Raw genomic sequence first — 23809 nt, forward strand, 5'->3', positions numbered from 1 at the left:
GGGAGGTGCAACTGGCTGAGGTCGGTAACATGAATTCATGTAAATATATATTTGCATCACACAGCAGTGCTACAAGAAAACAGTGCTTCTCTTACCATGAGAAAAGGTGCGGGACTCCTTGCTTAAGAAACAAAAGGAGATTCTGTGCTTCTGCACAACTGTATAATGACAGTGCCTGCTTATTGTTTTTGCTGTATGAGGTATTTTTATACTTTTATTCTTTTCCAGGCTTTTCTCTCTCTTCTTTGCTTTAGTCTGCCCATAGAGCAGCTGAGTTGCACATAAATTGCTGTTGTACTTCAGCACAGGGGTAGAGGAAACAGGACCAGAGGTTTTTGGTTCAAAATGAGAATATGTCAAGCAAAAGAAGACAGCAGCTGTCTCAAAAATGCAAACTGGGCCTCAGATGAATTATAAAGAAGTGTGAAGCTGTCCCTCTGCCTTGACCTCCCCTCTACAAAATTACCTTGCTCAGTGCAACATGAACACATGCCAAAAGCCAAGCCCTGTTTAGCACATAGGTTACCTCCGGGATAAGGTGAAACTTAAAGAGCTTTGGGAGCTGCTTGGTTTACACTCGTTAACTTCTCCTCTCTGGCACTTATAAACCTCAGACTTGGCAGAGCGAGCACTTATAAACCTCAGACTTGGCAGAGCGAGGGGCAGCTGGACCTCGGATCTTACCCAGAAGAGGAAGCACAAGAGCTCAACTCTTTCACAACTCTGTTTAAACAAGGTTCTAGTTCAGTTTGCCTGTCTGGCCCACAAGTATAATAATTATACAACTGATGTTCAAAATTAGGCTGCAAGTGACCCAATAATAGCATAATTTAAAAAAAGGATAAATCACCAACATGTGTTCAAAATCCATCTCTCTATTATTGCTATTTTTAATTTTAATTTCTTTTCAGATGGGCCTACGCAAAAAAGATTACTTAATTCTCTGTATAAGTGTATATAGAGCCTCGGGAAATGTTTTGAGACAGAATTCCAGTGCTGGCTAACATTCGCTGATATGCAAAAACATCACCAAATGAGATGAAGTTTTCTTACACTCCAGATTCTTTCCAACCTGTTCTCACAGCTGTTGGATAAAAAGTGTCAAAAAGTTAAAATGGAGATGCACTTGAATCATAATAACCATTATCTGACAGATCTCTCTAGAAATCATTTTGTACCAGGAGAGACTGAAATTTCCAAATGACAGCCAAAAATAGTGTTTTGTTGAAAACTTGCAAAAAAAACCAAACCAAACCAAAACAAAAAAAACAACTCAAACCTTCCAATTTTGTATTTCTTTTCACTGGAGATGATTAAAAGCATCTTACCCTGGATTATGCAGCTCAGTATGGGCCCCTAATAGAAGACTTCATTGCAAAATTGCCGTATGACTGAGTGAAACAATGGCTTCTTTATTAATATTTTAAAGACTCCTGAGGGAAATGCTGTACAGCTGAAATGCCCTCAGTGAAAGGTTCATTGCCATGCTATGCACTTCTGCTGTGTAATGTTTTACAAGCTGCACTGCCCTGTGAATGGGGAGAGTTAGTTCTCAGCTGGTAGAGGCAGCTTGCATAATACCAGACAAGTTAATCGGTAACAAGCAATGCAGGAGACCTTTGTTCAGAATGTGACATACACAAATTCCACACTAAGCACATTGACGCTTCTGAGAGTTACTCATTGACATGCTTTATTAAATTGCTTGGACTATACCTTGATGCACCAACAAGATTAGTTTAACAGAGCCGCATCCCTCTGATGCCTTCCATCCTAAACTGTTGCGTTACAACCTAAACCCAGCGATCAGCTCCCTACTGGCACAACAGCATTTCCAGGGTGGATGATAGCCACCACCTTGCAGCACGCCCACGTGTCGAGACAGTGGCAGCGGGCAGGAAAGAAAGCAGCGAGCAGAAAAAGGCGAGTTGGCAGGGAGCAGAGTGCTTCTGTAACAGGACTCCGTTCTTACGGAAGTGGTTATGGGAAGCATCTGTCGTGTTCCCCCGCCACAAGGTGAGTGCCTCCCCGTCCACTCTGAATAGCTTGCTAGAACAACCCCCTCCTCCCAGCCTCCTCAAATAAAAGCAAAGGGAAAGGAGGTACAAGGTGTGCTTCTCATGGCACTGTTTGGAAAACCAGAGCAAGGTACAGCTGGCTTCTAGCAGGTGGAAGGCAGCTGCACCAAAAGCCCAGGAGCAGCACAGCTCTTAACACTCATCAGAGCACTTAGGTAATACAGAGTATAAGAAAAACAGTGCTGTTTTGCATCGCCCACAGCACTTGTCTGGACAAAATGCATCTGCTGAACTGGCCCATCCTGTCACTGCTTAGCATATGACATTGCCTCCCATCTCCCCAAGGCTGGATTCAACCAGCTGAACTTCCTACTGCCAGAACTTGTCCGAGTCTCTGCCTGTCAGACCACCCCAGGTAGTCTGTGCAGGTGGATGATACTACTTGTTTGCTTAGAAACAGTAAGCCCGTCTCACTGGTGTGAGGCTGTGCAGGAGAAAGAAGAGCTTCCAGCAGTAGGCTGCATGGTCTGCCAGTCCCCAGCCTCCCTCTTGAGCACCACTGCACAGCTGAAATTTAAAGGAGTAATGGGGGGAAATACAGCAAACCATCATGGCATCTCTCCAAAAGACAAACAAACCCCACTCTTTTTTGATAACAGCAAAATCATCCCCCTTCAATAGGTTATTTTCATGTCTGTGAAAGCCACAAATAGCTCTGAGAAAGCTGGCAAGGGGGAAGGCCAGCAAACAATACTAAAGGAGGCTCTCACTACTGCCTGGCTGGAAAGCTGCCGGTGACACTGAAAACTGACACACGTCCCTCCGCAGTCCCAGTCCCCAAGGCAGAGCCTGACGGCACCCAGCAGCCATGTGGAGGCACGCATGTGGCGCCCTGAGGAGTCAGTGGAAAGAGCACTGATGGAGATGCAAGACCCAGAAGAAAGTTGGGACATCCTCCACTCCCATAAAAACTGTCTGAACAGCTCACCCTCCTCTGCTGTTTCGTACATGGCCTACCAGACACACAAAGGCACAGGTAAGCACACTCCCACAGCATTTGCCATGTTATCGGCCACTGGAAGAATTAGTCACCTAATAACATTATCTCCCTCAGCAACGGGGAGAAGGTTATCCCACCCAAAATTCACGTTTCGACCATTTTGTTGCACCAATGGCAGCATCCTCTCCCTATATATGTATATATATATATATATATGTACACACACATATATATACATGTATGACTAAGCATTTTTCAGTAATGCAAAGAAGCCCCAGGAGACTGACTCTGCCCCATACACGATGGCACAGGAATATAAAGCTCACATGGACAGCTCAGACACTCAGGCTGCACCTCAATGGAGAGACCTTTCAGGTTACCCCAGAGGCATGCAGTCTATCACCCCCCGAGTATCTGGCTGCAGTACAAATGCCCTTAAGGAACCGCTCACAAAAATACCGTGAACTGCACAGTCTGAGCAACAATTTACATGCTGAGCATGACAAAACCCCCAAATACTGGTTTTGTAATAACTGCAGGTCTAGGATAGCAGTTTTTTTAATGGCTTCAGATTACATGGATTCCTGCATAATCTGGAAGGTGTTCAGCCACTTGAGATAACAAGGAACTAAGGTGTGTGTACAGCACCACCTCCTGTGGAGAGTTTATTCATTGTACCTCCAGTGATGTGAGACCTTCACTGACTGATTTTTAATTTTCTTTCAGTTCTTTAAGGGGACATATAAATTGCGAAGCCTGTTAGCCACAGCACCTTATATCGAGTACTTCAATTAAAACTAGCCTAGAAATGACTAATTTCAAGAAAATTTGTTTGTCTAGGGAATGCTGATTCATTAGATCCAATGGTTTGCAAACACTTATTTCAACAAGACACTTATCAGAAATGTTCCTCAGGTCCAAGACGGTGAGTTGAGTCAGAGCATAGATGCAAAACTGTCCCTGGTCTGTTAAAAAGAGAATGTATTTGGCATACAAAACATGCATGTTCCAGTCCTTGCTCTGATTCAGATGGAATGTGAATCCAGGTGAATACTGTAATTGTTTGCTTGGTTGAAATAGTACGTGATTTACATAAAATACGTCTTGTCAGGTTTTTTCTAGAGTGGCACCTGCTTTGTATTTGGGAAACAAATGCAAACCCCTGCTCTGAATGAATATCCTAGGCAACAACATCAGGATCTGAAAAATAAAGAATGTGTGGCTTTAGCTGTTACCTGTGAAACCCCACCATCTTGTAAACACTCCATGTCTTGCAGAATCCTTTCTCTCCTCTCCCCATTACAATGGAAAGCTTACAGCAAAGCTGAGAAAATGGACTGTTCTGAGCTATTTGTGTCTATCTGTTGTCACTTGTGAAAATACATTTTGTACTGACAGAGGACACACAAGTATATGAAATCAATAAATAAGTGCCTGGCCCAGTAAGTCAAAGTGCTCATCCAAGAGCATTCAGGGCAATATTCTCCTTCCTCCTGTATCCGCATACCAAGAAAAAAAAAAGTAGTTACAGCTTTACAACTGAAAATACACAGATTTTTCCACATGGCCAGTTGCATTTTAGGCTCAACTGCATCTCCCCTCATCTCCTGCGCCAAAGCGAGTTATTCATTAACTCTGATATGTTTCAGTCACTGCCCAAAACGTGAAGTAGTTTGTAGAACAAAGACAGGAGTTAAGGGTCAAACTGGTGGGAGCAAGTGCTGCTGTTTGGTTTTCGGGGTTTGGCTTGTTTGTTTGTTTGTTTTTTAGATTAAAAAGTGAACTTTCCTTTTTCCAGGTACATGAAAAAGGAGTCCAACAGAAAACACTGGAAAACTACTGCACTACATTAATAAAACACATTGTTCTAAAACTAGGTGTGTAAGCTGATCCTTAGTTAATCAGCCCTTGTTCCTGAGACAAGGAAGAGTTGAGAGTTGCTCTCTCTCCTTCCCCCAAGTACTCCTTCCTTGGTCGTGATTTTGGGGAGAAAGTTCACTACCTTCCCTTTCTAGTGACCATCAACTAAGTATGAACCACCAAAGTTACCTAGAGTTTGACTATTAACTTCAGCAAGCATCTGATCCTCAGTTATCTAACTCATCTCCTCTAAACAGTCGCTCCTTGGGGCACTGCTTACCCTGCAGATGTGCACACACAACATGAGGCCACAACAGAGCCAGGGCTGTGGCAGGGACCCCTAATAAGCTGCTTTAGCATTAGCAGTGTAAGTAGTCCGCACGCTGGCTGACAGACACAGCTAAGGCTTTCTTTGTACAAACCCACTGGGCTCATTTCAAGCTCCAAGATACTGGAGGATCTACTCTGGAGCTCTTCAGCCTGTAAGGAGAGGCTGCACTGGAAATGGGAGCATCTGGAAAAGGATGATTCAGCCATAAAACATGGTCAAGGCTGTACAGGAGCTCTGAATCAAAGGCAGTAAACACCATTATTCACTGTCTATCAGACTGGCTCTGCCTGCTTTTGGGGCTGTAACAGTTGGCTAAGGCCTGCCTCTTTGGTTGACCAAGAGTTTCAGAAAGCTTACAACACAGCATCCTCTCTCTCTCAAAAAAAAATAAAATATTGGGCTTAGGAGAGGTGCAGAACCTGGAAGGATTCAGAAGAATAATTAAGCTATTTCCTATTCTGCAAAGAAAAAAATAAAATACAAAAGGTATATGTGGTAGGAAGTAGGGGGAAAAAAAGTGTTAACAATTTCATGCCATTATTTGTAATAATTATTCTGCAATTTCTGTTCTAAAACTAGTTGCATTTAGTATTTCATTTTGGAGAAGATAAATATAAGTCAGAACATCTTCATACAGAATTTCAGAGCCAAACACTTCCATGCCAAAATCTGAAAAGTGGCTCGGCCAAGCTCACATAAAATCAGCACCAGATTTAAAAATGAAACTCTGAGGTTCTTTGGCCTGAATTCAGATCCCAAACACCTTTTTCATCAGCAAAAAGGAATGCAGTAATTTGCATATAGTCTGGGGTTTCAAGCTATACTGAGTCATATCTGAAATGGAGCAGTAACACGGTACAAACAATGCCACCCGAAGAAATGAAAGAGATTGCTAGTGATGAAATCCTTTTCATTGGGGTTTTAAAAAGGATTGTTCATCTTTGTAGTACAAACCTGGTAGCCTAGATTTCTCTCTGAAATTTCAGTCTATAAAGATATAGCAGGGGTACATTTACTCCAGACTCCCTCTCTACTAATCTGTTATCCAACAATGATACTGTAAAGTTTTTATTGGAGCAGCAGCTTTAACATCTCAGCAATAACAACATCTGCTACCAGAACATGGACATAACGAGTGAACACTAACACTATGCTGAAAGAATCAAGTTCCACTGCTACATATGGACACCGAGCCAACACAAGACTGCCGAGGTCCTTCTCTATGACAAGCTCCTTATCTGAGTTCACCTCCTCTGAGGCTGAGGATAATTGCTCTGTTAAACTCAATATATTAAAATATTCAGTTGTCCATTAAAGAATGGAAACACTATCATTCACTGAATGGCATATTTCCTAAAAACATTAGTTTGGCTCAGTGCCTTTGGCTGAAGTTTCTTTCTATGGTTGTCTTGCACGCCACAGTCACTCTGCTCTAGCCCAGCACATGCAGCACTGTTACAGCTATTGGGGCTGGGAGTGCGGAAGGTCTGATTTCTGCTTGCCAAGCAAATCAGATGTCTGTGACTGGTTTTGAGGTCCTCCCACAGAAAAGCTTCTGAAGGAAGTCTCTCGTAAGGATTATCTCTGCACTTACTGTATCATTTCTTCTTCATCAGCTGTGACAAACTCTTCCACTTAAACAAATCCAGAAGTTATTTTTTTTTAAATTTTGCTTACCTACAACATTTTCAGGAAGCTACATTCCTTACAAAACGCAGATTTAAGCAAACTCCAAAACGTACAGTTCCAGCAGTAAAAAGGTTTCCATGTTTTACTTCACAATGTTAATTTGCTAAACAATGAAAATAAAACATTCGCTGCTTTGTTACGTTCATTAAATAACACTAACTGATGTCCTTTAGAACTGCTGGTTTAACATGGACTGTATATAAGAAACTACAGACAGATGAAGAACCACATTCTGTGTACAATTATGTCTAAGATTAAAAAAAAAAAAAAAAAAGAGAGAAAGATTTAGATTTAGATGGAAAAACAACAAACTGTTAAAATGACCAGTCTGCCATGGGAACTGCAAAGTGTGCAGTCAAGAGCAATACTAGATCAAGAAGTTAGGTTTTGAATAGGCTGTGGGATTCAAAGGGCAAACACACGTAGTGGAGAACTTCCACTTGAGAAAGAACTCCAGCCTTAATTTTTGTTTTGGAGAAGCAATTCACCTGCTCTGTCCCACACATCTCGCTTACAGTAGCTATAAACTAATTTTAAACCACCAGCAAAATGGGGTTTTAGTTGCTTTGCATCACCAGGCAGCATAAAGGAGCCAGACTGTGAATATGAGAGAGAATTCTGCTGAAGTACTAAAATACCTTGTCAGTGTTGATGAGACTTATTTTTCCCTTGCAGGTTACGCCTTTTTTTCTGCTGCCATCTAAAAGCCATGACGGATAGATTTTAGGCGCATGGTGACAAATACCTGTTTGCTTGTTTAAATCCAGACACCTTGGGCAGAAATGAAAAGTTGTCAACTTTTAATGACGGCTTGGAAATGGTTTAAAAAGCTTTAACTTTGTTGATGTTGGCTGCAATTCTCCGTTAACACTATGCTACTCTTTAAGCTAGATGCAATTTCCTGGCAAACAGCACTTTAACCCACACATCTAATTTTACTTCATGAAGGGAGATCATGACGCAGTTAGCTCTTCCTCTTCCCTCAATGAAAAAACACTTTTGGTAGCATAAAATTATCCAAGCTAGGAAAACTCTTGCTGCTCCATCATAGTGATACACTCTGACAGCAAACCACTCACAAATACACGTAGAAAGTACAACAGAAGCTATGCAAGCACCGGAGAAACATCTGCAGTGATGAAGAGATCCATCCAAGATATGCTGACACACCACTTCAGCCCCCCTTGTTCAGACCTCATCTTTGGGGCATGGCACTAGGTGAGTCAGCTTGTTCTGGGTTTCATAGTGAGTACTTCTGTCTTTATGAACTCCCTTAATTTATTTTTTTCTCATTTTATTGGACTTTAATGAAAGCGTACAACACCAAAATCAAATAATAATTAGTAATTTAACATAAAACACAGGAAATTCCAACTGACGTGCATAATTATCACCATCTACCAAGAAAACTGTTGCCTAGGTGGAGAACTTGAATCCCTAGTGCCTGTGATATCCCTGGCCTGACACAAGCTCTCTGTAGAGACAATCCAGACTGGGAGTGACGGTGGTTATCCAAGAAGATGTCCTTGCAGAAACACTGTTAGGCGTTGGTATCCAGTTGCAAGTATACATTCAGCCACACAGAAGACTTAACTTTCATTTCAGCAAGTATTTTATTGTACTATATTTGCTCAAGAAAAGTGCATGGATAAGTTTTTACAGTATCCTAATTAAATGAGTTAATTGCCCTTAATAAGCTCTTTGCTTTTGTTTCTCGTTGTTCACTGGTCTCCAGCAAGGCTATTCCACATATAAAACACTTGAACAGCTTAAAATAGTGTCAAGCACAGCTTTTCACTTAAAATTTCCTACAATATAAAAGCATATGTTTATCTAGCAGCTCTTACCTCCAGAAGTCCATCTTCAGGTAGGTCCGTGCAGTGGACAGCATTCTGAATCTTGTTCTTCCCAAAGAGAGCACGCAGAGTTCCAGGTCGGAGATGACGGGCTATTTCCTGTTGAACACAAGAAAATCAAAAGACCTGGTGAGTGACATGATGCAGTAGAATCTTATAAAGCAAAACTTTATTATTATATGCAAGCATCTGTGGTACACTATAAAAAAATGAGGAGGGAAATTCCAGCTTGCACTACACAGGCACAACTGCTGGAAAGCCATGACCAAAACTGTGAAAACTGCTTGAAACTGCGCCAATGAAGCCACGTTGGGTGGGATGCAGGACCCTCCGTATTACAGATCCACCCTCCTGGCATTTGTATTAATGTAGTTAGCTCATGTTAACAACTTTGCAGCTCTCAAGCACAGAATGTTCCTGTCCTTAGTGAGCAGATGCTAGCATGCCACCTTGTAGACTGCCTCTGCTACCACTGTACTCTCTGCCTCAGTACTTGACATTTGCGAGACTGAACTACTGAGCAGCCAGGCTTTCAGCCTTCATTGCTGCTGTGCTTCCATGCAGTATGATTCCAGACTCTTTACACCTTGCTCTGTCTTTGTAGTTGACATTTCAACCCTCTTTTCTTTATCCATGATACCAAACTTCTCCTTGGCCTCCCAGAGTACGTTTTTTTATTATAGCAGATACCACGCAGATCTTGAGACAACAATCTTCTCCCATCTCTTCACTAGGGTGAATCTCCCATCTTATACCTCAGAGGACTGCTTTCATTGGCTCTTACCTCCACTGTGCTCTTTCTTTCAAGTGCAGCAGCCATGCTGCACTTTTCTGCACTACCACCTTGCAGACTTACCTTTTGACCTTTATCCTATGCCAACCATGCTAAGCCTTGTTGGTCCCTCCCCCCATCGCAATGGTGCTTTTTTCCAAACCTCCCTCATGGACAATATCCCTCCTTTTAAAACTAAGTGGTGATGGCATTAACCCAACTACCCCTCCTTAAAACCCTTTTGACATTCTTCCGTTCTTCCTTTCTAGGGAGCACTGCTGCCAGCAAGGGGACAAGGCTGATGACAATCTCAGGTTACAGCTACTGAACAACAACAACAAAGTACTCTTCCTTGCCAGCATAGCATATATCAGCCACTTTCTGACAAGACACCGGGTTTATTAGGGTGTAATCACTTTGGAAGTGGCCAGTGCAGTTTTGCTGTGCCCCTCCCAGATGTTTGCTTCGGTGTCACAGCCAGAGGTTACTGCCCCCACAGCCGAGTCACCAGACTGGATTGTCTGAGCGTTTCTTAACTTTCGGTGTCAAGTGGGTTCAAAACAACTTCAGTTGTGGCTCCTGTCTGACCTGGAAAACTTTGCACAGGTACAGATGAGGACCACTTGCGAGATGCACACTTTCATCTGGGAAGGCAGTGAATGTTTTAAGCTAGTCCCAGAAGACCTCAGAAGAATATATCTGCCAGCAACCTTCAGCTGCTCTCCAACTTCGCCCACTTGTCATGTCTCATTCCTAAACTAAGACAACTGGACCTTCTGGGCAAGATCTTCTCTTATCCGAACAAGCCCTAGATATTTTCCTGTAATAACAATTAACAATCATGGTGATCTACTACCTAATAAACCTAGATCTGTTTCCTGTGGTGATCTGCTACCCACCTGAAAGGCAAACTGCTTTAATGTTTGAAATGTGTATAACCCAAAACATGCTACAAGATGTTTCAGTTCCCCATTGCTACAGTGTGCATGTCATAGGTTATACAGGATCTTTGAAGATGGATGCCTGCCAGGGATGTCTGAATAAGATAATCTTGACATTAGGCAAATTTTGTTTCAGAGGAAAGTTCAAGAGTTTCAAACTAAAAAAAAAAAAAAAAAAAGTCTACAGTAGAAAAAAACCTCCTTACTCTTCTCACTAAAGCCCTGTGCTAAGAAAGTCCGCTGGAGAAATGAAAGTCGAATACCAGTCAACTATAGCTACATAACACTTAAATCAAGCCTTCCTTAAAACAACTGTTGATTTCAGTAATAACTAGCTTGTCAGGAAACTGGCAACTACATTAGGATATCAAATCTTTTAAGTAAAGTTTGGGCATATTAGAAAAAATGTTTGTGGCTATGGAACCTTTAGAAATACTTTAATAAGAAATAGCTCCGATCTCAAAAATTATACACAAGATGAAACACCGAACTTTATCTCTTATGCATCAAACTCTTTGGCTAAAACTGTTCCCTCCTCCCACAGGTCCAAAAATGACGCTTTTTTTGAAACTTTCCCAAGTTCTCTCTTCTTCCTCACCAAGCCCTTTTTTTTTTTTTTCTTCTTTAAAAGCACTTATGGCCTCCTGATTTATCATTTGTCCTGCGTTCTCGTTTCTGCTTCACAACTTCACAACAGAAGACTTCATTTTTTTCTTCACTTGGACTCACTCACTCTCACTGATGTTGGCAAAAGTTTTCACTTTTGCAGTATGTGATCTGTTCTTCCCTCAATTTTTCTACATGGGTTGTGACACATCCTCCTGCCCTCCTGAACATTATCTTGCACAAAAACTGAAATTTCTTGCACAAAAGGGACTGATTCTGTTCTGCCTGGCATTGGAGTAGATCAGAAGTACACAAACGTAGGTCATGCAGCTCTTTACATTGTTAGCACTAGATTAACAAGAATCTAAATTAACCTTTCTTGTCATCAGTTAATAAACAGGATGAGAGGTAAGGCATTCTCTGCTTATATTTACATAGCCAAAAAAAGGCAATAATCATCAATTCCAAAGTGTCACTAGTCCATCTCATAACACCACTGAGAACCTCCCAGGGAATAAGGTATCAGTAAAGGATGAGGATACAAACAGATATGTGAACCATATATAGGGATCTTTGTGTATGCACAATTGAAAATCTTGGGAATGTTTCAGGGAGGGGGAAGAGATTCCCTTACGAAACTTGGTCCTCATAGCACATCTTAATATATGCCCTTCTGCTCTATGACATGATGCTTGCCAAGCATTTTATTTATAGTTTCTCAACTGCAACAGCAAATAGATACAAATATAATACTTGGCTTGGGGGTGTATTTTTTTTCCTTTTAATCTTTTTTCATAAGCTTGCTGCTTGAGCCTCAGAATATGTGTTTTGCATAGTGGTTTTCAAAAACTTTTTCAAAAGAGTCAAGGCAATGCCTCCAAGTTGCACCAGGGCAGGTTTAGATTTGTATCAGGAAGAATTTCTTCACAGAAAGGGTGTTTAGGCATTGGGACGGGCTGCCCAGGAAAGTGGTGGGGTTGCCACCCATTTAGGTATTTAAGGGATGTGTGGATGCAGCTCGTAGGGACATGGTTTAGCAGTCAACTTGTAGTATTAGGTGGATGGTTGGACTTGATGATCTTGAAAGTATTTTCCAACCTAAATGATTCTATGAGGATGTGATGAGGGAGGAGTTAAGAGCAGCTCCAGCTGCTCTACCATATGCATAAGAGGGGAGGAACATGTGTGTGCAGGAACTTCATGCACATGTGCAAACGAGGATGCCACAAACTTGCATCTCACATGAAGAGTACTCTGTGTCTGCAACAAATCAAACAGGGGATGCTGTACCAAAAAGCTTCATCCTCTTTGGTCTCGTGGAGCAGGCTATGATCACACATTACAGGCTGGGCTTTGATCTACTTCCAGCCCTTTGAAGAGCCTTGTCCTCCTACATAAGTTACAGATGCATATATTTCATGTTTGTATCATATAATTGTGCCCTGTGCAACACTGCTTGTATGAAGTGCTTAGCACATTCTAAAATCTTTCTACATGAGCAATAGAAAACAAAAAATTCACCAATAACATCTGTAAAGTACTACGTCAAAATCAGACTGAAAAATCGTAAACTTACTTCATAAGCAAAGCTCATGAACCACTTTTCCTTCAAACAGTTGCTTTTTCATGGACTAGACAGGAAGTTGTATAGAACAGTAGCATATATTCCAGCCAAAACTGCAGATTTCAAGTAAATACAGCCAGGTATTTTAAAGCATCTGTACTGAATGTTTACTTGGGAATCTAGAAAGGCAGAAAAGTAAGTGCTCTTAAACACTTCTGTGTGCTTTGTTGTTTAAATGGCATTCAAGCTAAAACTAAAGAAGCAAACACTGACTCTGTGTAGCAACCATTCCCTCCTTCCTCAGTGGGAAAAAACAAACTCTTTGGTGCCTTCATCACCAAAAACACAGAGGAACTTTTGAAGCCTAGAACTGTGTTCCACTAAAACATGAACTAGAATAGGAACCTTGCATTTTTTTGCCAGTTCTTTTGAGTGAAACAGAATAAAAATAAGAGAGTTCATGATCTATCCCTCTCCTACCCATGGTGTGCTACCAGCACTAGTTCATTCTTTTAGGTTTGCTTAAAGACAAGCAGCATTTAGAGGACTTCTTGGGTTGCAAGAAACTCTGCACAGTCACCTCAAAGCCACAGCAAAACATCTTGTTTTCCTTCTCCACCTGAGTCCTGACTGGGCATCTACTCCTTGCTCTTCTCAGCATCCCCATTCACCACCCCTTCTGAAAGCTTTATGTTGACTTGGTCTCCCACCCTGTGCTCAGGAAGCTTCTTCCTTCTCTGGCTCTCCATGCTCAGCTGCTGTCATAAAAGAGATGGTCCCTCCTCCTTGCGAGGGTGCTAAATGATTTAGAAGGCAGTAGCCAGACCCAGGCAAACAAAGCAAGTACTTTCTCCTTTCAAGGACCAGCTACACCCTTTTCAGGAGAACAGAACCCATGTTAACTGGGAACAAACAAGGAAAATTCCAGCACGTTCAGTGGAATTTGTCTGGCCAAACCTTAGCCATCTGAAAGCTGATGGCACCTGAGTTTCCTCTGAAATGAGTGGAGAGTGATAAGCTGTTTTCAGAAGAAGATTCCTTTGCAGCACAACAGCTATGTAAGGCAGGTAGGATAAGTGCCTCTCTTTTCTCTTCCCATCATCACAGCTCTTCAGTTGACTTTTATTTTCGGGAATTTTAGCACCAGTGACACACTGCTGGTTGCAGCAGGGAGCTGCACAGAACAGTCGTTCTGACAGAAGCCATCAGCAAGAAGTAAAATGATAAAAGCAGCACAGACTCTGTTATGCAGAACACAATACTAGACAAGAGTCTCCTGTAATGCTTATTCAAGCTAAAGAAACACCTGAATGCTACTGTCACAGTGGGAACAACTTTGCTTGATCAGCCTGATACATCCTTCACAGAAGATCCTCCCATCTAAAGACAAAGGCTAAACTCAAAATCAAATCTGTGGTCACAGATGATCTTTTGCACACAATATATCACAAGGGCTTGCTTGCCTCACTTTGCTTTGCATGCTTTCTCTGCAAGTCCATACCTCACTCAAAATCTAAGCAATGAAATTTTATATGGATGCTTTCCCTGCAACTACCTCAGTGCTGACCTGGTTTATGTTCCTGTTTCATGCAATGAGCCACCTTACAATCAACATCGACTGCAGCAGAAGAACATGACATCTGAGGCCTATTTAATTCACCAAATGCAGTCCTAAGCCTTCTGTCTCTATCACTGAGAGAAAAATCTACGTAAGATGGAGCTGTCATTGCTGTACAGTCTATAACTGGGTAAGAAACCATTCTGCCCTGAAAGCTGGGGCCCTTCTGTTGACAAGTGTTTCAGAAGAATTCTAAATACAAAACCAGGTCAATGTTAAAGAGAATGCAATAGGTTTCCTTCGGCTTTCATTTTACAAAGCAATCCAGAACAGAAGTCTCTTGTTGACAGAGTGACACATTTTCTTTTCTCTGTGTCCACATCGGCTGCAGCAACGTCATGTACATATATGGACTTAATATCGAAGGCCTTATGCACACTTCCAAGGGAGTCAATGTTATCAGAAAGTCTTTTGTACGTTCTGCATATCATACAAAAAAAAAGTCACACCAAAACAATCCCCTCCAAACATACACACACACACCCCTCACCTTTTAATCGTTATCACAAAATGAAGTGATATACAGATCCACAAGAATCTGGGAAGGTTTCACTGATTATACTAAATTTCTCTATAAAATTTAGCATGATCTTACATCCTCTGAGCACTGCACATTCGACCTAGATATTTAAGTTATCTTCTCCTGATTGATGATAAAATATTTATGCCCTCAATCACTGGCTGTTCTGACAAGTTTCTTTTAGCTTTAACTGAGCCAAGTCTGTGTGCCTACAGTTACGTACTTGAAATACTGTGGCTGTAAAGGTTTGTTCAGCAAATTAAATCATCTGATCCAGGCAACAGCAACCAAATTTTCAATTGCAAAGCTGTAGAAAGTGGGTCAGAGACTCATCTCCTTCTGAAATCGAATAGTTTTGCAACAGTAGCAGCAAGTAATCAACCCATAGTTTATTGTGTTACAGCTCTAGCCTGAGCAAAAAAAAAAAATTATCTGCTCTTCTGTTTACTTTAAAGTCAGCCTACCCCTGAACTACCAGTCTGAAGCCCTGTATCTTCTGGAATTTTTGCTAAGGGATGCTCCAGTGTTGGCAGACTTTCCTGAAGCTCACAAGTCTGTAGAAGTTGTTATACTGTCTGCTTCTCACCCTCCATCCCCTGAGGCACTTTCATCCTCTCCGCTTCACTCCCACACATTCCCTACCAAGCCTTCTCACTGGCGGCCCAAAGGTGCTGCACCAACTCTCCACAGACTTTTCTGTGGGCAGCAAACGTGGCACATTTGCCAGCCTGAGATAGCTTTTTTAAAGGTCTTGGCACTTCTTGTTGATGCTTGAGCAATTCTAATGATAACCGCCCTGCTAAGAAATGTATTTACTGTTGTATTCGTGTGCATATCTGACACAGTCAATGGGCTGCATTCAGATAAGAGTAAGCAGACATATTTCAGAGTTACACGTAAACTATATTTGATGGTGAAGTTTTGAGGATAACTGACATACCAAATGTAAGTTGGTCACAAAATAAGAGTAAAGACAAAATATCTAGCTATATTAGTGTATTACCTGGGTGGAATAACAGATATTTACTTTACTTGACAAGATGGAAAAAGCAAGCATTTAACAACAACCAAAAACAACTAACCCCACAGGACATCAGAAAATACAGTATAACTGAATTTGATTATTAGTTGCTTTACTTTAAGCTTTAAGGGTGAAATAATGGCCCTACTGATGCTTTTCCACTGCCTTCAATGCATCCAGAATTTTATCCATTTATTAATTCACGTGTAAAATAAGGATTAAAAATTACTAAGCTGCAGGGGATATTTTGGGATTTCATTAATTCATGTTAGCAAAATATATGGAGAGTCTCCAGTGAAAGCCACTATGAAGTTGCAAGACATTATTTTTAGTCTGCAGATATTTTGGCTGAGTTCTCCCCTCTAAGAACAAGATAATTATAAATTATCTTTTCCTCAGAAATCTTAGAGGCAGAATTTTACATTTGCAAAAGCTGTCCGGATATCTGAACTTCACACTTCGCAAATCAGAGAAAATGGCTTCTAAATTCTAAAATACCAAGGTTTCTCTAGCTGAACCAACTTGGGCCATCCACTTCAACAGAACATGCAGAGAGATCGAAAGGCAAAACCCACAAGTCTGCTGCAAAACCCAGCGATCCTTCTCACTCCAAGAGAATGCTTTCCCTTCAGCTCTGTGCCCTGAAGCCTCTCCTGTTCAACATCAAGCTTTTCCTTGGAGGCAGTAGTGCTGCCATCTCTTCCTACACAGTAGTAAACAGCTCTGTTCTGAGGGAAGGAATTGGTCAGTATTTGTGTTGTAACTGTTTCTAAAACCCACTCCTATGTTCAGGACCAGTTGCACTAGTCACTGTTCCTATACCAAGAGATGGTTTCTGGCCTGAAAACCTTACCGTACGAACAGACACAAAGAAGAAAAGAAAATAGGAGCAAAATGGACCCCATGGAAAAAGCATGGGAACCCCATGGGAAAGCAAGAAAGGGAGACATTGATTTCCCAGGAACACAAAGAAAAATGCATTTCACAAGCTCATAAACTCAATGTCTAGCTCTTAGCTCAGATCTTCTGAATCCCAGGCCAGTTACTCAACTATTCTCTCTCCCTGATTTAATGCTGCTTCAATTCCAGTGTAGTGCTCTGATGATAAGTCACAGCCTGCAAAACCCAGGCCATGCGAGGTCACTGAGGGGAACTGGAGAGCTGCCATGGGAACGCAGAATAGTTCAGTTGGAAAGGACGTACACAGACCAAGTCCAACTGCCTGACCACTTCAGGGCTAACCAAAAGTTAAAGCATGTTATTGAGGGCATTATCCAAATGCCTCTTGAACGCTGACAACCATGGGGCATCAACCACCTCACTATGAAGCCTGTTCCAGTGTTTGACCACCCTCGTGATAAAGACATTTTTCCTAACATCTAGTCTCACCAGTTGGCAGCTTTGTGCCATTCCCATGAATCCTGTCATTGGTGACCAGGGGCAGAGGCCGGCACCTCCTCTGCACTTCCCCTCCTCAGGGAGTTGCACAGAGCCGTGGGGTCACCTCTCAGCCTCCTTTTCTCCAGACTGAGCAACCCAGGTGTGCTCAGCCTCTGCTCACAGGATGTGCATCCAGCCCTTTCACCAGCTTTGTTCCCTTCCTCTGCATGCATTCAAGCACCTTAACATCCTTTTTATATTGTGAGCCCAGAACTACACGTAAGATTCAAGGTGAGGCCACACCAACATTAAATACAGCAGTAGAATCACCTCTTTTGACCAGCTGGCTATGTTGTGGTTAAGGCACCTGAAAACGCGTTTTCCCCTCCCTGTGGGCCAGGGCCCACAGCTGGCTCCTGTTGAGCCTGCTGCCAGCCAGCACCCCCAGGTCCCTCTCTGCACAGCCGCTCTTCTGCCACTCGTCCCCCCAGCCTGTACTTGTGTCCGGCATTACTCTGTCCCAGGGGCAGAACCCACTATTTTCCTTGGTTGAACTTCACGCTACTGCTGCTGATCATCCAGTGCTCCAATCTATCCCTTCGCAAGGCCTCTCATCCCTCCAGAAAATCAACAGCTCCTCCAAGTTTATTATCATCATCGGACCTGCTAAGGACGTGCTCCACTCCTGCATCCGGATTGTTGATAAAAACATTGAACTGAACCAGGCCTAGAATTGAGCCCTGGGGAACAAGACTAGTGACTGTTCACCAGCCAGATGTAGCCCCATTCACTGCGACCCTTTCAGCCCTACTGTTGAGCCAGTTCATCACCTAGCATAGCACGTACCTGTTCATCTCACAGTTGGACAGTTTGTCCAGAAGGATGCTGAGAGGGACAGTATCAAAAACCTTACTAAAATCCAGAATGATTACATCACATCCACTGCATTCCCTTCATCTGCTAAGCAGGTCACGTTGTCATAGAAGGAGATCAAGTTACTAAGGCAGGACTTTTGCTTCATGAACCCATGTTGACTATGCGTGATGATAACAGCATTGTTCTTTAAATGCCTTTCAATAGCACCCAGGACAATCTTCTCTGTAACTTTTCCAGGGACTGAGGTTAAACTAACAGGTCTGTAGTTTCCTGGGTCTTCTCTCATGCCCTTCTTGTACACTGGCTAGTTTCCAGTCAGCAGGGACTTCCCCAGACTTCCTAGACCTTTGGGAAATTGTTGAGAGGGGTCCAGCTGTAACATCCAGTAACTCCTTCAGTACTCTGGAATAAATCCTGTCAGGCCCCACGTACTTACAAACCTTCGAATGTCACAACTGGTCCCTTACAATTTCAGAGGCCACAAATGGAAAGCCACTGCTCCCCAGTCAGAATCCTCCATCTCAGAGGACTGGGCAGCTCAAGATCTATCATCAATATTAAAAACCAAGGCAAAAAAGGATGTTCCCTCATCGCTACTTCTTAGGTGACCATCTTCATCAAGCATCAGTCCAGTGTTTTCTTTAGACTTCCTCTTGTTGTTGACATACTCAAAAAGACTTTTTTGTTGTCTGACACCACACTGGCCAGAGTCAACTCAAGTTAAGCTTTGGCTTTTTGTTTTCTCCCTACAAATGTGAACTGCAGCTCTGTACTCTCCCTGTGAAGCCTGACCTTGCTTCCAGAGGTCATATATTTTCTTTTTCTGCCCTAGCTCCATGAGGAGTTCCATCTTTAGCCAGGCCAGTCTTCTGCCCTACTTGCTTGACTTGTGGCACAGCGGGATTGCCTGCTTCCGGGCTTTTAAAAGTGGTTCTTAAAAAGTGAGCAGCTCTTATAGCTGCCCTAAACCCTTAAAGCAGATTCCCAGGGGACACTGTTAAATAGCTCCCTGAGTAGTTCAAATCCAGGGTGGCAACTCTGCTGTCCTTTTCTCTCACTACACCAAAATTTTTTAACTCAACTTATTTATGATCACCGTGGCCAAGACAGCCACCTACTGCCACATCTCCCACGAGTCTTTCTTTATTCTCAGACAACAGATCTAGGAGGGCATCTTTCCTAGTTGGCTAACTACTTATGACAAGAAATTATCTTCAACGTACTTTAGGAATTTCCCGGACTTGTCACAGTAGCATGATATCCTAAGTTTTTCTGGAAAACTGAAATATCCCACAAGGATTAGGGTTACTGATCCAGAGATTTCTCACAATTGCCTATTGAGTAACTCCTCAGTGCTATCATCCTGGCTTGATGACCAGTAGTAGACATCTGCTTTGCAATCCATCCCCTTAATTCTCACCAAAGGTTCTCTACCACGTCATCCCTAATGGCAAGGGTTGTACAGCGTAATCTCTCCCTTACATACAGAGCAACATCTCCACTTTGCCTGCTCTGCCTATCCCTCCTGAACAGCCAGTAGCCCTCCAGCACTCCAGTGGGACTCATGGGACTCATTCCACCCGGTCTCACTAATACCAATGATATCAGAGCTTTGGGAAAGAACCCAAGTTTTCAGTTCGTCCCATTTGTTCTTCATACTGCATGTATTAGTAAACAAGCATTTCAGATGTGCTCCTGAACCCTCAGCGCTCCCTGGAGTGGCATAGATCCTCCCGTTAGCCTTGCCACCCTCAAATGGTGCCATACCACCCCTTGGCTTAACTTCCGTGTTCCTAATGATATCTCCTTCCTCCATCAATCCTCATTTAAAATCCTCTCAATCAGTACTGCCAGGTTACGAGCCAAGAAACACGTCCCCCACGAAGACAAGTGGATCCCGTCAGGCCCCAGAAGACCTTGTGTTTCAAAGACTCAATTATAAAACCTCAAATTCTGGCAGAGGCACCAGTCTCAGAGCTAGGCATTGATGTCCTGGGCTCATGTTTCTTTCCATGTCACTCACATTACTGGGAGGATCAAAGAAAACACTGCCTGTGCTCCTTAATCCTTTAGCCGTCTTCCCAGTTGCCCTGAAATCTCTTTTGATTGACCACAGAACTCTTGTTGCAACACTATTGGTACCCACATGAAAGAGAAGGAGTAGGCAACAACCTAAAGGCTGTACTAAGCTTGTCAGCTTATTGGTAGCATTCCTGATCCAGACCCTGCGGAGACAGCAAACTTCTCTAAAAACAGGGCCTGACCTGCGGATGGGAACCTCTATTCCCTTCAGCAGGGAGTCACCTACAGCTGTAATTCACTGTTGTTTCTTCATAGCAAAGGTCTTGATGCTGCACTTGCTACGAGGGGTTGCTTGATCCGACTTTCGTGGGAGAACTTGCACAAATTCTTCTTCTTCCATCTTTTCACATCCCTTGTCTACCACTATCCGGAGCCTCACAGCTATCCTGTAAACGTGAAGAACTGCTGCTCACCCATCTTTCACCCCAAACTTGTTCTATATCATTGACCAGCAGAAAGGGTGCAGAGAAAGGGAAAGCTCCTCAGCAGGAGTATTCAAGAGAAGTCTCATGTGCATGTAGGATGCATCATACTGTAAACGAAAGAAGCTGCTAAAAATTCTGATCAGGTGGCCCTGCAGTAGAACAGAAAGTGTCAGCCTAAACCAAGCACACCAGCAAGCAGCACCATAAATTATTTGGATCCTCAGCATTTGAACTACTCATTTTAAATCCAGTTTTCTTAAATACCTTTGTTTAGTTAATAGCATCTAGAAAAAGTAAGACCAGTGCTAAAGACTGAAAACTCTTACCACAGCTGTTTTCAAGGCCATCAGCAATTGCAGAGAGCAGGATTTAAAAAACAGTAATGAAAATGAAATAACTAAATAGGCATCATCACAATAAAGGCAAAAACAGATTATTTCTTTCTCTTACAGAACGGAAGTCTGAGGCCACAGCTTTGCTTTTGCCCACTTTCAAGCCTTCAATAATGTAGCTCAAGCAGAAAGGAAGTTCAGATATGCTCTGACCATAGCATGTACTTCTTGCATTACCATGATGGCATGTAAAGCACCTAGGGAATTTCAGTCCATGCACACACTGTTGCAATGTATAGTGGCACGGAAACCACCTATGCCACTTAGAAAGCCAACTGATCCCTTTTAGGGGAAACCCATTTGAGAAACTGATAGATCTCCTTCTAGCAATGATAAGTTACCCACAGATCAATCTCTTTTGTGTAATCAAAGACCAATTTATCACCAAGAGTACATAAAATATACTATGATCTGCAGCTTCTTTACTGTTTGGTTATGATTAGCACTACCACCCATTTATTAACCAAGCACAGGTTGAAATAGCAGTCCTCTGGGATAAGAGTTTCATAAGTCTGATCATCCTCTCCACCTGTTTATCCCAAGGGATCTTAAAAAAGAAAAAAAAAAGAAAAGTCATGTACATCCAAGAATTGCCTACTGATAAGCTGCCAACTGAAACACGTGAAATCTTTTAGGACAGCTGCAGTCAACTTCAGGATACACAAGCTCACCCCATCATCATGGTTATATGGAAAAGTAAGTGCACTACTGCCCTTTCCCTGTGTTTTTATAACTTCCTCTATTGTACATTATCAACAAGCACCTCCGTGCGCTGACTCTTTCTAACAACCTTGTACAGAGCTCTGGAAAAAAACCCTTGCAGCCTGGCAAAGTGCCAGCTTGGCATATTATTTTCTTACATTGTTTTTTACTGGAGATATAATTCATGTTACTTCACAAATTGAAGTATACATAACAGCACTACCAAACTGTGCTCCAACCTTTAGTTATGAAGAATCTGAGTGAAGGACAAACCTATCTACAGTCAACAAAAGCCTGAATCAGGCATGGAGGCAAATGCTTTTAATCTATTCAAATCAAAGAATTTGTAAAAACACAAGGTCACTGTGACCAGGATGTATATCTGTTCTTTACTAAGAAACTGGAGAAGGAAAAAAGAGTTTAGTACAGTAACAGTATCATTTTATTTCCCAGACAGAGTGACGTCAGCATTTCCCATATCTTCTGAAAACACTGCTCCCTTTTTCCAAGAAAGGACTGAGGTCATATGGAATTTTAGTTTTTGCTTAAATGCCTCTTTTCAGGGATTAACTTTCATATATTCAAAAACATTACTGTTTGATGTAAAAGAGTGATTTGCTGCCGGCTGTAATCAAATAGAATACAAGGGAAACAAAGAAACCAACAGCTTAGACTGAAACTAACCCAGATCCAAGTGTGTTCTCAAGAAGTCTCTTAACTTGTGCTTTTATGGACTGAGTATTTCAATGAATCTGTTCTCAGAAACCTCAGCAGATAAGAGGGGAAGGGAAGGGGAGGGGAGGGGAGGGGAGGGGAGGGAAGGGGAGGGAAGGGATCACCAAGGAAGGTGGACCTCCTGTGACTGCAGGAAGAGACTATAGCCTGGGAATTCTGATGACCACCTCTGTGTCTTATTGGCAAAGACTGTTTTTTCACAAGGGGGAAGAATATATTTCCTTTTAGAAAAAAAAGTGTTAAAAGCCTACCACAAGCAAAGTAAGACACGCTTTAACCCAGTGTAGCTGGGAGAAACAAGCCCTGGAGAGAACCCTGTAGGTTACCTTTGATCAGCCTACCAGTGGTAAAAGTACATCATGTATTTGTCTATATCAGGCTGGTGTTACGTGGTAGTCACCTGGTAGTCAAAAGCGTACCTCTTTTTCTACAGTAGTGAGAAACAAAACCTTTCTCCTTAATCCAGCTAAGACATGCAAGAAGAGAAACAATAAAGATACGGTATTTTGAAAGGTATTAGCTAGCATTATTTAAATAAACAAAACAAAACAACAAAAAACCAGCAAATCATAAAAGAAGCTAGGCAAGACGAGCATTTAAAAATTTAAATAAAATGTGATCCATCTATATTATATACTAAATCTGTAACACCACTCTCTAGAACATTGCATATACTGAAAGCTCGATGCGAACCTAAACAGAAAGATAAAGCACAAACAGGGTACGGAAACATTAATTTTGTAAAATAAGATTTGCAGATTGAGAGTTACAATCAAAACTCCTCATGATCAAAAAAATCCACCTCCTAAAGGCTGAGTAGACAAATTTATATAACTCACAGCACTTATAAAAATCCTGTGTTCACCAAAGAAGCCTAAAAAATCACATTTTTAATAACACCCACCTACTACTTTGAGATGCACTCAGTCTGAGTGTAAAGGGAGCCTTTACGATCCCCGAGACATCCTTAAAGATTTCTTTCACACCTACCTATAGATAAAGTTAAATCTTTGTGATTTCAGATTAGCCTGAATGTCTTCACATTTATCTGTGAAGCACCTGCAGAGCTGAAAGGAACAAAGCTCTTAACCAATAAATTAAATTTTCTTAGTAAATATTCTAAATTTGGCTTAATTCTTTATAAAAATGCCTAGCCTTAAGATGCTTCGTAGGGAAAAGTTTATAAACCTAGCTTCAGGATACTTTGGCATGTTACGCATACCGGGGCTAGGTAGGAGGTCTCTATGGCAGCAAGTCAATGAGGATCAGCAACCAGTGCTGCTAATGCCTTGTGGTACAACCCTGTTTTCCTTCAGTCTCTGGGCTCATGTTCAGCTTCCCTCCTCTTGCTAAAATAAGGCAAGCTATTTATTCCAGCCTGGGACCAGGCATGAGGAGCCCTGTTCAAAGCCGGAGACAAC

The 23809-nt window shown here is 42.1% G+C and overlaps 1 protein-coding gene and 1 long non-coding RNA gene across 4 annotated transcripts in view; one reads left to right on the forward strand and one right to left on the reverse strand.

Moving 5' to 3' along the window:
* The window catches only part of NME7 (NME/NM23 family member 7), a 95928-nt gene that overhangs the window by 9497 nt on the left and 62622 nt on the right, over positions 1 to 23809 (reverse strand). For all 3 annotated transcript variants that reach the window (XM_040570154.1, XM_040570137.1, XM_040570147.1), the window contains exon 11: positions 8746 to 8853. In XM_040570154.1, the coding sequence (XP_040426088.1) occupies positions 8746 to 8853 (108 nt within the window). The remainder of the gene's footprint in view (positions 1 to 8745; positions 8854 to 23809) is intronic.
* On the forward strand, positions 18023 to 22581 carry LOC121076135. The gene is made up of 3 exons (XR_005823343.1): positions 18023 to 18310; positions 21495 to 21647; positions 22107 to 22581. It is a non-coding gene; the product is annotated as an uncharacterized LOC121076135 (long non-coding RNA).

Source organism: Cygnus olor, chromosome 1 (genome assembly GCF_009769625.2).
Source record: "Cygnus olor isolate bCygOlo1 chromosome 1, bCygOlo1.pri.v2, whole genome shotgun sequence".
Classification (NCBI taxonomy): domain Eukaryota; kingdom Metazoa; phylum Chordata; class Aves; order Anseriformes; family Anatidae; genus Cygnus; species Cygnus olor.